We start from the raw sequence: 14,732 nt of genomic DNA, 5'->3' as shown, positions 1-14,732 counted from the left end.
CTAGACCAGCAAGGTACTTTCCATCAGATCAGGTTTGTAAAGTGTGGTCCTGTGGTATTGTGGCACCCAGGCGTGAAATAAAGCAAACACAACAGTTGTCTGTACTTAAATATTGATTTTAAATGGACGTCATCTCCCTTTTCCACGAACTCTCTGTTGGTGTGACACATGCTTCACATACAATTAAAGAGATGACAAAGTTCTGCTGAGGGATGTCTACCTACTTGTAGCAATGTTGGTTCTGCGAGGCCTGCTGCTTATCTCTTGATACACTGTCATTCACTGATTGGATGGATGATAAAGCAATAAAATGTGTTTATTTAAATAAACACTGTTTGGGTTAGTCATCATAGGGCAGTGGGCAGACTTCAGGCTTGTGGAATCTACTTTTTTTTTTTTTTTAACTAGAACCCCAAGATCCAACAACTGGAGCCTAGTGAGGCGGGGAGGCCTACATTTCAAATCAAACTGTTCTAAGCCCAGACCTTTGTTTTGAATACCAGAACTGAACAGAGCTCACAGTCCTTCCATGCAAAAAGTCCATGCCTGATTTCCTCCCCCCACCGGGCCCCCAAAAACACTTTTTATTTTAACAGTATAATTTGCAGTGGGGTGGAACTGGAGAAGAGAAAGTCACTCCATTTGGCCATGGAGATGAGCTTGAAAACACAAGGCAAATTTGGTGAAATGTCCAGAGACCCCAAAACAGACTGAACAGGACTCACTGTGGTCCCAGGAGCTGCACTTTGGAAGTCTGCGCAAAAGTTTCTTCCAATACAAAATGCAAAATAAATATATGCATGGTCACCTAAATGACTCTGAAAACCCTGTTGCTGTACTATCCATATTCGTTACATTAAAAGTTTTGTCTAAAAAAAAAAAAAGTTTAGTCTCCCATAATACAGTGTTTTTCAACCTTTTTTGGGCAAAGGCACACTTATTTCATGAAAAAAATCACGAGGCACACCACCATTAGAAAATGTTTAAAAATGTTTAAAAATTTAACTCTGTGCCTATATTGACTATATATAAAGTAATTTTTCAATTTTTCCCACGGCACACCAGGCAACATCTCGCGGCACACTAGTGTGCCGCGGAACAGTGGTTGAAAAACACTGCCATAATATACCTCCTTTTGCAACTTCCCCAAAGCCTTACAGGGTGCTCAATCCACAGCATGTCCAGTTAGAACAATTTGAGGGAGGAGGGCTAGGAAAGGCCTGTGACAACTCTGGAGTGCCATTGCCAGTCAGAGTAGGCAATACTGGGCTTAAATGAACAGCAGCCTGTCTCTGTGAAAGACAGCTGAGCTTTGTATGTTGAACCTGGGCATCTGGCCTCTTTCACCATCCTGTCTGCCAGAATGTCTCAGATGACTTTAGCATGGTAGCTAAGATTTGAGGCCAGACTTTCACAGACTTGAGTCCAGTTAAAAAAATCTAGCACCCACTCTCTTCCAGCTGTTCTCCCCACTCCTGTCATCTTACCCATTTTACTTTTGCAGTGACAAGCCTGTGAAGAAACTACCTGCACCTCCAGCGCCTCCACCAGTCACTAAAACTGCCCCAGCTGCCCCGGAGCCACCCAAGCCAGGAAACAGTAGAGAGGCGAGGCGGAAGGAGCGCCAAATGAGGATGCCACCCCGGAGGTAGGAGGAACAGGGGAGCTTCCTAGAACAATCTCCTAATAGGCAAGTCGAAGCATGAGCTGCTTTCTTGGGAACCTGGGGAGGCACAGCAGCCCAAGTCATTGCTTCATGCCTAGGGCCACATTCACCCTTGGCCAATCCTCAGGGGCCACATTCCAGGAGTGGGTGTGTCCATAAGTGGGCGTGTCCACTCCACATTTCACAAACACATGCCCCCCCTTCTCTGTGCAGATCAATTCAGGCAGCAGAAATTATCAACTCCTCTCCATTCATCATATGATTGATCTGGTTACCAGGGAAGGGATTTCTGAGCATCTTGGGAAATTGGCTGTGGCAACGTGGGGTTCTCCAAAGTGAAATTAGCGTGCAATTCAAATGTGTAGAATTTCTGAAACTGGCACAATATAAATGGGCCACATCCCAAAGGATCTAATTCCATGCAAGCAAAAGAAACCGCTTGTTTCCTATGTTCTTGTGGGGCTGTTTTGACCCTGCTTGCTTCATTGGTTGTGGAAGCTGCATCCAGAAGACAGAAGAGAAAAACTTCCCTGCCCTTCATGGCTTCCTTAGCATTTCTCATTAGAATCATGACCACAGGTTTTTAGAGTTCTGTGACTGAAAGCCAGGTGGGAAATAGGTCCATGCCAGGAAGTATCTGTGGGGAATCCCTTCTCTTCTCCCCTGTGATCTCTTTGGGGAGGAAGGAAGGGCACAGTCTCCCTTTGCCCCACAAGAGGACTGGTTTCCCGCAACTGGTAATTAGCGGCCTGCTGCCTCTGACTGTGGAGGCACAGCCCAGCCATCTTAGCTAGTAGCCAGTGATAGCCTCATCATCCGTGATTTTGTCTAATCCTCTTTTAAAACCTTCCCAGTTGGTGGTAACCCAATGGGAGTCCCATAAGCGCAATAGCCCTCTCCTGTTTGGAATCCCAAGCAACCGATTCCAAACACATTCCAAGCACATCAAAGAGTGTAATGTATTGCTCTGCCAACTCAATTATTTATCCCACCACTCAAACTATCCCTAGTTAGAGCTTGGGCCCATATGCCATGGGGATGGTCCCTAGTGGGAGAAGTCAGCTCACATGCAGTACCCATTGCCATAGAAAAGGTTCCACCACCCCACAGCAAGGATTTTCAAGCAGAGTTACTCCATTACGATCCCTACTTGCAAGAATCCACTTTAGCCCTCTCCCTCCTGCCGTTGGATGCCCAGCACATCCACATGGAAGCAAGCTATTATTTTATAAGTCACTTGGAGATGCCTTACATAGCAAGCCACTAATAGGTTGTATTATTAATATTAATTATTGTTTAGAATTTATTCTGCTGATACTGGTTTTCACCCGTCCTAAGTAAGGTTTTGTGTGTGGCTGTGTATTCCTGAGTGCCACTGTATGGCAAGCATCAAGGTTTCCTTGGAATGACCAGCAAAGGTATCTTGCACTGATGTCCATCTGGTATGTAACAGGGAGCTTGAACTTGTTTCTTGTTGCAGGCGGGCCATCAGCTGCAGCATGAGTGGCAGCGGCAGCAGCTACAGTGGGTCCAGCTCCCGTTCAAGATCCATCTCCCGATCTCTCTCTCGATCTCATTCTCGGTCCTCCTCAGCTTCCATCTCCCCGTCACCGTCTGGGTCCAGAAAGTCCAGGTGAGATATTTCCTTCTGTTTCTGGGTTGGAAGAGTAAAACGTGTGGCTACTTCTGTGGAATGAGGCATCTCTCTTCTAAAGCAGGATTTGTTTGAAGGAAGCACCCTGCCAACCTTCATGGCCACTTGAGTAAAAACTGGGAAATGTTCAGAAATCAGCTTTTCTTATAAAGACCTTAGAATTGCCATGCTGGTTCGAAGCATCTGCCTCCGCAGCATATCCTGTGAGTTTGCCCAGCCAGAATCGTCAGGATGGTTCAGAAGCAGAGCATGCTAGGTACAATCTTCTCCTGGTTGTTAACCCCAAGCATCAAGCATGTGTCATCAGCTGATTTGACTTCGCGTTTAATTCATTACAGGATCCAGTGCCGTGCAGTTTTTTCCTTATATTAATTTAGCTGTTGCAGGAAGACATCCTTAAATCTACTTCCGAGAAGGAATTGAAATTGTGAGGGTAGGGAGGAGATTGTTTTCTTGGGGCTCCCTGCATCAGATTCTAGCTTCCGCATCAATGAATACAGAAGGTTCCCAGCTGAGCTGGTGTCCCAACGACATCTGGAGGGCACCAGGTTGGGAAAGGCTGTGCCGGAGCAGCACAGTTGGCCACCATTTTGCTGTGGACAAGTGCTCATGAGTGCATGCACACGAAAGCTCATACCAAGAACAAACTTAGTTGGTCTCTAAGGTGCTACTGGAAAGAATTGTTTATTTTATTTTGTTTTGACTATGGCAGACCAACACGGCTACCCACCTGTAACTTGACTGATTGTGAAAGTCCTCTTGATATCACAGCAGTTCAGCCAGTGGAGGATGGGGAGGAATGACTTGTATCCAGACAAGACAACAGGCAGAAGCCAGTTTTTAGTACTACATTGACCTGGTGCCCTCCAGATGTTTTGGGACTCCTGGAGGGCACCAGGTTATTTATTTATTGGCGTTTTCATCCCACCTTTCTCTCCAAGGAGCTCACGGTAGTGCACGTGGTTTTCTACCCCTCTAAATTAAGGGGGTATGACTGTGGGGTAGGTATGGCTGACAGGCCCAAGGTCACCCAGTGAGCTTCATGACTGGGGTGGTGGGAATTGAACCCTGGTCTCTTACCGGTACACCACACAGGCAAGGCTGTATTACATAAGCAAAACTATTCTCCACTGGGGTGCTGTTTCAACCTGTTCTTCTGGATCTAACTTGTATCTTTGCCCTCCTCACACCCAACCCAGGTCCCTGAGTGTAAGTAGCGTCTCGTCCGTTTCCAGTGCCTCCTCCAGTAGCAGCTCTGTGCGGAGCGCTGACTCAGAAGACATGTACGCCGACCTAGCCAGCCCAATTTCTTCGGCCAGCTCCAGATCCCTAACCCCAGCGCAGCCGAAGAAGGAGAGAGGTAGGCCACTCTGCCTCCAGAATGTGATTTGCCTGTGTTTCTTCAAGCACCACCTGTGGCACTGCCAGTCTCCATTACTCTCTGCTGCTCACTCCCCCCTCCCACCGGACTTCCCTGTTTTTGCTGCCATTATTTGCAAACTGCTTTGGAATGTTCTTCACTAGCAGACGAAAAGACGTGTGAAATCTTCATGAACACATTTCACTAGCACTATTTATTCTGGATGCAGATTATTTTGGCAAAGGGTCCTTCTGCTGTGCTCATCATATCTGTTCACAATCATGGCACATGAGTAACGCAAGCTTAGACCATGCATGTGGTCTGTTGTTTCTAAAGGCAAAATTCTGCCCTTTTTTAGCAGTAGAAATACACTGCAAATTCATTGGCAACAGCAGGGAAAGCAAATTTCCCAGACTCCACCGGTGTAACATCAGCCGGCAAGGGAAGCCCCGAGAAGAGCCTTGCCAATTATCTTTACAGCGCAGGTGGGCTGATATTAGAGCAGGCCATCCTTCAGCAGCTTTTGTCCCAAACCATAAACAGCCATATAGGTTATTGCCAGCACCTTTCTTTGTGCATGCACTAGAGAAATGTTGCCCATGTGGCTGCTGCATTTTGAGCCGACCAAAGTTTCAGAAAGGTCTTCAAGGAGAATCTTGCAAGCCACACACTGTTGTATTCAAGCCTGGGTGTTACTAGGGCATGGGTAACAGTATCCAAACTGCTTCTGTGTAGGAAGGGGCAGAGCTCTGGAACATTCACATCGTTTTTGGATTGGATTGCATGTATTTTAATATTTTACAATCTTCACTATACAACCATCTCAAACGTCTTACTCTGAGCCTTGCAGCCTTTATTCCAAATGTGTTTGGGGCTGTTGGGAGTTGTAGTTCAAAGCATTTGAAGAGCACCAGGTTGGGGAAGGCTGGTTTAGGTTGAGTCGCCACTTCAAAGGACCTCAGGTGGCAAGTGATAGGAGAGCCCTGCCCCCTTTTCTGTTGGAGGCCTTGAAGAGCTGCTGCTAGTCAGAAAAGACAGCACTTCCAGTGCTGCAGCTCAGAGGCAGAGCTCAGTGCTTTACATGCGAAAGGTCCTGGGTTTAATCCCTGGCATCTGTATGAAGGGCAGGGAGAGACCCTTTTTCTTTTTCTTATATTTTTTTATTAGTTTTCCAAATTGTTACAAATCAGACCTAATTAATTTAGTACAATTTCATAAAATCAGGTTTCCCGCTCCTGTTGCAAACATATGTCCATCACTTCCTCTTGTGGCCACTTCATGTCTTCTTTAATATCTATTTAAACCTTCACATGATGTTAGTCCATTCTCACAGCTCACCATAATTCTTTTCTTACATACAGCACCACTGTTAATTCTCAAAAATATTAAACCATTTCACATGTGTAGTCCTTCATAAACTGTGTTCTCAGATCTGGTGTGTTGGGAGAGTTAATTGCTATCTTCCTTTGTTCAGTTCTCTTCCTTTGTTCAGTTCCCTGCAGTGTTTACAAGGTCATTTCACATTCCATTCCCTTCCTTCCACCATTCACCAACTTGTGTACAGGCTGCGGCTATGACTAACTCCCAGATAAGGTGTCCAATCTCCGCTATTGAAATTCCACTTTGGGGTTCTTCCTCAGCACACAGCTAAGTTTTTTCTCAAATACAGCTGCTTCTTGCCAGATTTAATGAGCAGCCAGTCATTTTCTTACTCTGCATTGCTCCCTCACACTCCTGGTCCGTTCCAAAGATAATTTTACATAAAGTCCATTCAAAGGGGGATGGGCATAATTTAACCTTGTTAAATTCCTTTTTGAGCATAAATCAACCCCCCCCCCCTTTTCCTCAGTGCCAGGCAGAATAACATAGCCACAGCTACACACGTCTCTTTCATTTTTGCAGAGGAGGACAAGAAAAAAACAACATTTGGAGACCATATGAAAGCACAAAGCACCATGTTCTCCCCCTTCCTTCCTTCCTTCCTGTTGTAAGGCTTTTCAAGCTTCAGAAAAATCATTCAAATACCTTCAAAGAGCCAAACCCAGTCCTTTCGGCAGCTGATTGATTGCAGCCCGTTATCATATGTTGTTTCAGGAGCGCCTCATGATTAACACCCAATATTCCAAATTAATGAGGAACCAGTCACAAATCATGACGCAGACGGAGGCTCGTCCATGGCAGGGACGCACTCCCAGATCGCACTTGTTCTGCCTTTCAGGTTGGCAGACATGGGCTTAAATACACAGTGGGATGCAGTGAACTCCCCAGAACCCACTGGGGAGCATTGGCAGGAATTTTACCTCATAAATCTTGGCTTTCGCCTGCCTGAACCTCCCTCCTGCCCCAGAGGGCAGTGGAGAGTCAGCGCCATAAATTGTAACATTAGCCAGAAGTCGAAGAGACCCTTTTTCTGAAACTGGAGAGCCGCTGACAGGCATTGTAGAAAATACTGAGCAGATGGACCGTTGGTCTGACTTGTTCAAACACAAATTTGTCTATTCCTGTTTAATCCAGCCCTTTATTCTGAATAATGAGGACTAGAATTGTGCTATATTTTTAGAGGAAGGGTCATAGCTCAACAGTGGAACATCTGTGTTGCATGCAGGAGGTCCCAAGTTGAATCCCCAACAGCATCTACAGGTACGACTGGGAGAGATCTCCTGTCTGACATGCTGGAAAGCCACTGCCGGTCAGTTCAGACCAGTAGTCTTCTACCTTTTCAGACCCAGGACCCACTTTTAACTCAAACACGCATTTGGAGACCCATTCCTTAATCTTTTACCATATATTTGCATGGTGCAGTGCAGAGGCCCCCAAACTAAGGCCCGGGGGCCGGATGCAGCCAAATCGCCTTCTAAATCCGGCCCGCAGACGGTCCGGGAATCAGCGTGTTTTTAAATGAGTAGAATGTGTGCTTTTATTTAAAATGCATCTCTGGGTTATTTGTGGGGCATAGGAATTCGTTAATATTTTTTTCAAAATATAGTCGTCGTCCCTCTGCTGAAAAAGTTTGCTGGCCCCTGGTGTAGTGCTTCTGTTGCAACCCACCTTGGATCAGGCCATAACCCACTAGGGAGCCCTTACCCACCAGTTTGAAGACCAGTGGTTTAAACAGTACTGGACCAGGTAGACCAATGGAACTCTGTATAAGGCAATTTCCTCTGTGAAATGCTCCATAGCTTATATAACGTTGCTTTTTTTCAGCACAGATTGTCCACAGTTGCTGTCATGTGGACTGTCCCCTGGCCTTGCTTACAGAAACCTGGGGAGGGGAGGAGCACTTTCTGGCTCTTTGATCACCAAAGCATGTTCTGCTCCTAGCAGGAAAGCCCAAAAAAGAAGGTGGCGGCAACATCAAGGAGGAGAAACGGAAACGGGAAGCCCCAGCACAGCCTCCCAAGCCAGCCAAGGCCGTGCAAGGGGGTAAAACTCAGCAGCCACCCCCACCTCAGCAGCCCCCACCGCCCCAGCCGCAGCCAGCCGGCTTCAGCGCCCACAAAGAAATCAAACTAACACTGTTGAACAAGGTGAGGTTTTTGGGGAGGGGAACTGAGAGGGTCTCCTTAAATATTTTAAGCCCTCCCTCGACTTCCTTGCATGCGATTGGAGGGGAGGGGCCTTCCCACTTCTCTCTGGGGAATTGATAATATTGAATAATATGCACAGGGGCCCAAGAAGGCTTCCTCTGACTTGGGGTCCACCCAGCAGCTGCCTTTAGGTGTGACAACAAGGCGTCCTCAAAGTAAATGAAGGTCCTGCTTCAAGGGTGAAGTGTAAAGGGCTGGCTCAGATAGCGGACAGGTGGATCTGATCCACCACAGGCAGAACTTACTTCTTTGCAAAAAATACGTCCATATTGCTACATATAGACAATAAGAAATGTACAAATTTAAAGAAATCCACTATTGGAGAAAGATACTTAGTTAATTGCATCCATAAGTTGGCAGCACATAAGAGATTTCAGTAGCTGCTTAAGGAATAAAGCAGAAGGTGCCTGCTGAATTCTGAATGGTGAAGAGGGGAACTGTTCTGCCTCTCTCATATTATAGGATACCCAAGATCAGCCAGTTAAATTTGCGGTACAGTATAGGATATCCAGACAGCAACTGTTTCACCAAATGCAGGCTTCCACTTCTTTGGAGTTGGTCAGTGTCATATGGGAGCTCTTACCAGTGACTTCTTATTGGGGAAGGGGGACAGCAGGCAAATCACACTTGTGGGCTTCTTGGAGGCATCCATTTGTCCGTTGTGTGGAACACAAACGCTGGGTTGGATGACTTCCTGGTCTGATCCAATAAGAGGCTGCTCTTGTATCCTTGCAGTCTTGCAGGGGCCTCTCTTGCATAAACAGCACTGAAGATGCACCCCTGCTGGTTAACTTGTTATGAGCAAACTGCCTATCATTAGGACAGGTCAGATATGTGTGATGGGAAGGTCAGCAGCACAGTGGTACATTGCTGAAACACCTGGAAAGTGCATTGGGTGTTCTTGTGCTTACAGCATGCGTGGCATCTTTCCCCAGGGGCCACTGCCAGTCACACCACCCAGAAGCTCTCGTCACTTTTGTCCCTGTGCATAGTTGAGGCATTTCTCCGTTAGTCACACTAGACTGGGACAGAACAGTAGTAAGCAGCTTTTAGGTTTACACAAGAAAGCCGAGCACTGGGGAAAGACTGAGCGGCATGTACTCTGCTGGGAAAGAATTACATGGAAATAGCAGGGATTTCTCTGCTTCTGGCCTCCCAGTTGGTTTCAGCTTGAAGAGGAATGGCTGACCTTTGCTAAGGGTGAGGGTGGTGGTGCCATTGCTCTAGGGGGAGAGGACAGTTAAAAGTGGAAGCAGGCTGCTGCTTGATTGACTAACAGCCCAAGGCAGGCACTCACCTGACCAGTCGCATGCTCTCAAGACCACAACACAGTCACACACCTTTTCTGGGCCAGCCTCCAGCCGCACTCTGACCTTCTCCTCGGAAAAGGTGCAACAGAGCCTCTGGCTAGAGCCGGCAAAGTGAAGGCTTGGAGCGCAAATATCCTGCTGCAGGGAGAGTGCCTCGTTGACGTGTGTGTGTTCCCATGCGTGAGCCTGGCTCACTCTGATCCCCTCCATTCTCTTTGCAGGCAGCTGACAAAGGAAGCAGGAAAAGGTACGAGCCCTCTGACAAAGACAGGCAGGCTTCTCCTCCAGCCAAGCGGATGAACCTTTCTCCAGACAGAGGTGAGGAAGTGGGGGGGGCATGTGGGGAGACCTCTGTTGCAAGGCCTCTCCACATGCAAATACTTCAGCTGTCTACTTTTGCCCTGGTCACCAAGCTGGGCTCACCCAATTGTCTGTGTTTGAACTCTGCATAGAGATGCCCTTTTCGGTGACAGCTGCCGTGTGCGCATGCACACACACACACACACACACACACACAGCTCATTGCTGTGGAATTTGGTGCACTTGTCAGCTCCTTGAGAACCACTTCAAAATGAGAGAGCTGCCTGTCTATTTGACTTCAAAGGCAAACTTGAAAATGTGTGGGCAGCAGTGCGGTTGCCCAATGCCACCTTTGTTACAGCCAGTGGAAGTGAGGAAGCTTAGTGGCGGAGTATGTGCTTTTCATGCAGATCTTGGCATCCATCCCTGGTGTCTCCAGGTACTGCCTGAAATTCTGCCAATCAGTGTAGACAACCCTGAGCTAAATGGGGACCCCACAATCCTGACTTGGTATAAAGCAGCTTCCTACATTCCTGTCTTTATACATGGGTTTTCTTCTTCAGGGTTAAGTTTCTGCTTTTATTTATTTACTTTTTTAAAAAATGCAGGCGTGATGCTCAGCTGAAAACAGCTTAGTTGCAACATCTCCAGCTGCTCCCTGCCCTCACCCAAGTATTTGTTAGATGATCAGCTCTGACACTTGCATGATAAAAGCCAAAAGCTGGCATCCCAGGCTTTCCCCTGACTGTGTTGCAAGCTCATTAAGGCTGACATGCCAGAGCTGCTCCCGGTATACTCAGCCTGGACTGTGCCTGCAACCAGAGGCACAATCTGCCATGCCAGGCTTGGAGTTGCTTAACTGTTGCTGAGGCAACAACTTTTCCTTAGAGCACCAGTAACTGAGCCACATTCCTTATGCTGATCTTGCCACCTGAAAATATGCATTGTACAAATCAAAGCTGGTGTTGCCAAGAAACCGGAAGCTGGAAAGTCCCCAGTTCAAATCTCACCTCTGCTGTGAACTCATGGCAGATGGTCATGTGTTCATTTTTTCTCTCTATTTTGGCCTTCCACCTTCAACACAGAAATGAGAACACTGACCTACCTCACAGGGTTGTTGTAAGGGCTACTAAGATAATGTATGCGAAATGTTTTGAACACTTAAAGCAGTGTTTTTCAACCACTGTTCCGCGGCACACTAGTGTGCCACGAGATGTTGCCTGGTGTGCCGTGGGAAAAATTGAAAAATTCAAGAGAATTACTTTATATATAGTCAATATAGGCACAGAGTTAAATTTTTTAACATTTTCTAATGGTGGTGTGCCTCGTGATTTTTTTCATGAAACAAGTGTGCCTTTGCCCAAAAAAGGTTGAAAAACACTGACTTAAGGGACCATTAATAACAGCTGCAGTTTGAATTGTTGGGAATTGTAATGTTGCTGTTGCTATTGAATTGCCCCTTTAAAGCAGCCATCCCCAACTAGGTGCCCTCCATATATTTGGACATGATGTCTCCTCAGCCCCGGCATCGTACAGCTGTGCTGCCTGGGGCTGGTGGAACTTGCACTCCAGTACATCTCATGGGCAGCTGGTTGCATTGAAATATCCTGACTGCATTAAAAGGCTGAATTATGTAAAGGCGGCATTAAAATATACTAACCCCCTTCCTCAAATCAGTGATTTCTGAGGCAGGGCACACCATATGGAAACAACCACCATACTCATAGACTACCTGACTTATTCTTCCTTCCCCAGGTACCCGTGATAGGAAACCTGCAGGGAGGCTCTCCTCTCCCAAACAAGACCGCCAGCGGGGTCCTAACCTGAAGCTCTCAGCTGCTCAGGCAGACAAGTAAGTTCTGTGTTCCATGATCTTGGCCTGCTGCATTTTTTTGCTTCCTGTCTGGTTTTTTCCTCTCTGTGGTCTCTTTGAAGTCTGCCATGCTTTAACAACATCAGGAGGCAAGGGCCCACATGCCCAGGCGGCAACTGATAGCTGCAATAGCCACCCCTGGGTGAGCTCCAGCCTCTGTGAGTCACAGGCGATAAGAGCCCAGTTGCCCATTTGGGTCATCCCTTGCCGTATGACTCATAAAGGCTGGGGATCACCTGTCTGAAGGCCTGAAGCAACCCCAGAGGGCATGGGACAGGCGGTGTATCTTGAATGTCTTGGGTGTAACCTCACGGGGCATCACCTAGAAAGGCAAGGGATGCCGCTGCGTGGGCAATAAAGTAGGGAATTATCAGAGGGAGCGAGATAACTATCTGGGGACCTGAATAATGCCCAGTCAGAGCACCTGACTGGCATACTTCAATGGTTGCTTTTTTTCTTCCCGACTGAAGATTCCTGTGATGCAAGAAAGCTTGTACATGAATCTGCTGCGTCTTACACACACACACACCCCACACTCCGTAACATCCTGCAAAAACTGGATCTCCAGTGCAGGCCGGACAATGAGATGTAAGATTGGAGGCTTTATTAAGCAAGTAGACTTTTTAGCTGTTTGCATTGTTGCCACTGCATTGCCAAGGCGAGGACTGTAGGTTGGATCTGATGGCTGATGTTGTGGCTCTGTTGGTCTCGAGGGTCACACCCAGCTAAGCTTTACTCACAGCAGAAGCACTGAAATTAATGGATCTATGTTAGTCATTCCATTTAATTTAAATGGGACTCCCTCTGAGTGTGACTAGCATTGGATACAACCCTGAGTCGTCTATGCTGGGGGTGGGATCATAGCACAGCATCCCTGGTCTCCAAAACGCAAAATGTCCCATAGCTCTTTTGTCTACATTTTTTCTCCAGCTGCAAAAAGTTTTTAAATCCCCTTGGTTTGACTAGAGCTTCACCCTGCAAACATTCATTTCCGGAGAACTCTGTACTGTCTACAACTTAGGGTGCTGGAGGTGGGGAAAAGAGGTTGGCAGGCTGTGGAGTCAACAACTGCAAGTTCAACTCCCTGACTAGTGAAGTCACAGAGAGTGTAGCACTAGAAGCTGACAACTCTCCTTTCTGGACCGAGCAGGGCCCTAGCTCAGTGATAGAGCATCCACTTTTCATGTTGTTAGAATCTATGGTTTCTCCAGTTAGCAGCAGACCTGGGAAAACTCTGCTTCAGACCATGGAGAGCTGCTGCCTGTCAGAGCTGAGGGTGCAGGACTAGACGGTTATACCATCTTGAGGTATAAGGTGCCCTCAGCCTGGTGCTGTCAGATCTTTTGGGTTGCAGTTTCAAATGTTGCATGCAGTTAGCATAGGCTGCATCAAGAAATCCCAATTTTTGTACTATTTGATTTTTTGTTTCTATTGTAAGACTCTTTGGATGGGTATCTGTTCAGAAAAGCGGTGTAGTGGTTAGAGTGTTGGATTAGAACCCAGGAACAAATTGGGAGGGGGAAAGCCCTGTACTGATGCCTTGAGTTCCTTGAAAGGTGGGATATAAATATAAAAATAAATAAGTATCAGGAAGTGACTCCAAATGAGTAAACGATTTATTTATTTTAATGGACTTGGAGAGGGTGCTCTTCCTGGAGCCTCTGGCCTACATTCCTGGTTATTTCTTACCATTATGTCTTTTTTTTTCTGTCACAGGAAGCGCCCGCTGTCGCCGCAGTCCAAGAGTTCAAGCAAAGTTACAAGCATCCCAGGCAAAGCAGCTGAGCCCGGGGGCCCAGCTGCTGCTGCGAAATCAGGCAAGTCCAGCACATTGTCACGGCGGGAGGAGCTCCTGAAGCAATTGAAGGCCGTGGAAGATGCCATTGCCCGCAAAAGAGCCAAGATCCCTGGGAAAGTATAGTCTGCCTTGGTCCAGCCTGGATTGGAGACTGCTCTCTGTGTTTTTATAAATAGCATACATACAAGCAGCCACTTCGGATTTTGCAGTTCAGTTTTATTTTGGCTGTGATCCTTTTTAAAAAAATAATAATAAATTGAAAAGAGAAGAGAAGTTTTGTCAGCTGAACACCCACCCGCCCCTCCGGTTACCTCCCCAGCCCACGCGTTGCCGGCACCGTGGCGGAGGCAGCCACGTTGATGTTTTTTCCATGTCCATCATGCACAGAGGACTCTTAACTGCAGCCCTGTCCAGATGCCTTCTCTGCTCTGTCCTCCACTGCTAGCTACAAGTTGTGTTTCCTTAGTTAGCCCTGCTGTGTGTTGAGTGTCTTCAGCAATGCAGTTCTACAATGCTGTGTAAGGAGAGAGAGCCAAAACTCGCTCTGTCATCTGCCGGAAATGTCCCCCCACCCACCCACTACACCTGTTTGTTTGTCTTCTTCCCACCCCTCTGCACCTTACCCCCCACAAGAACTAAACCAGTTGCATAGATATCCTTGATGGAAGTCTGGTCGAAAGATCCCATGTGTCTTTTTATTTTAAGCAAAAGATTGTTTTTGTTGATTAAAAAAATGGAAAAGCAAAGGTTTCGTCAGGATGTGTGTCTAAAAAGAGGGGTCTTTTCTTTTTTTGAGGGGTTATGCTGAAAATAAAGTATTTTGATAAACAGCTTCTCTTCTTCGACCTGCTTTGTTGCCATCTCAGTTCCTGTCTCAGAATGCCTGGTAAACTCCCACCATCAGTCATTTAAATTTCCTGTGAAAGGTGGATTGGGAATTCCTGCAGGGAATTTTAAAACGTACGGGTTTTAGCTTGTTCGCCCTCAAAATCAAAGTCTATCTCTAAGGGTAAAGGTACCTTCTCCCATGAGATGGAAAGCTGAAAATGCATCTCTTGCTGTCTAGCTGAAACCTAAGCCTGGCCAAAGTTCTCCTCAGGCTACCAGGTTTTGCTGTGTGTGTTCCACGATTGATTAGTTGTATTTAGCAAAAGTGACATACTTTGTAGTAAAACTTTAAAATA

The 14,732-nt window shown here is 46.8% G+C and overlaps 1 protein-coding gene across 2 annotated transcripts in view; it reads left to right on the top strand.

Moving 5' to 3' along the window:
- Positions 1-14,379, top strand: part of ZC3H18 (zinc finger CCCH-type containing 18) — a 58,855-nt gene extending 44,476 nt beyond the window's left edge. Inside the window, exons 13-19 of one of the 2 annotated variants that reach the window (XM_033157002.1) lie at positions 1,505-1,648; positions 3,147-3,299; positions 4,520-4,680; positions 8,005-8,207; positions 9,799-9,895; positions 11,633-11,729; positions 13,467-14,379. In XM_033157002.1, the coding sequence (XP_033012893.1) occupies positions 1,505-1,648; positions 3,147-3,299; positions 4,520-4,680; positions 8,005-8,207; positions 9,799-9,895; positions 11,633-11,729; positions 13,467-13,671 (1,060 nt within the window). In that variant the 3' untranslated portion in view covers positions 13,672-14,379. Of the gene's footprint in view, positions 1-1,504; positions 1,649-3,146; positions 3,300-4,519; positions 4,681-8,001; positions 8,208-9,798; positions 9,896-11,632; positions 11,730-13,466 lie in introns of both variants that reach the window. The other variant, XM_033157001.1, reaches the window with a different exon arrangement.
- The last annotated feature ends 353 nt before the right edge of the window (positions 14,380-14,732 follow it).

The sequence above is a fragment of the Lacerta agilis genome, chromosome 8 (assembly GCF_009819535.1).
Source record: "Lacerta agilis isolate rLacAgi1 chromosome 8, rLacAgi1.pri, whole genome shotgun sequence".
Lineage (NCBI taxonomy): Eukaryota > Metazoa > Chordata > Lepidosauria > Squamata > Lacertidae > Lacerta > Lacerta agilis.
Note: the sequence above shows the minus strand (reverse complement) of the source record. Positions and strands in the feature narration are given on the sequence as shown.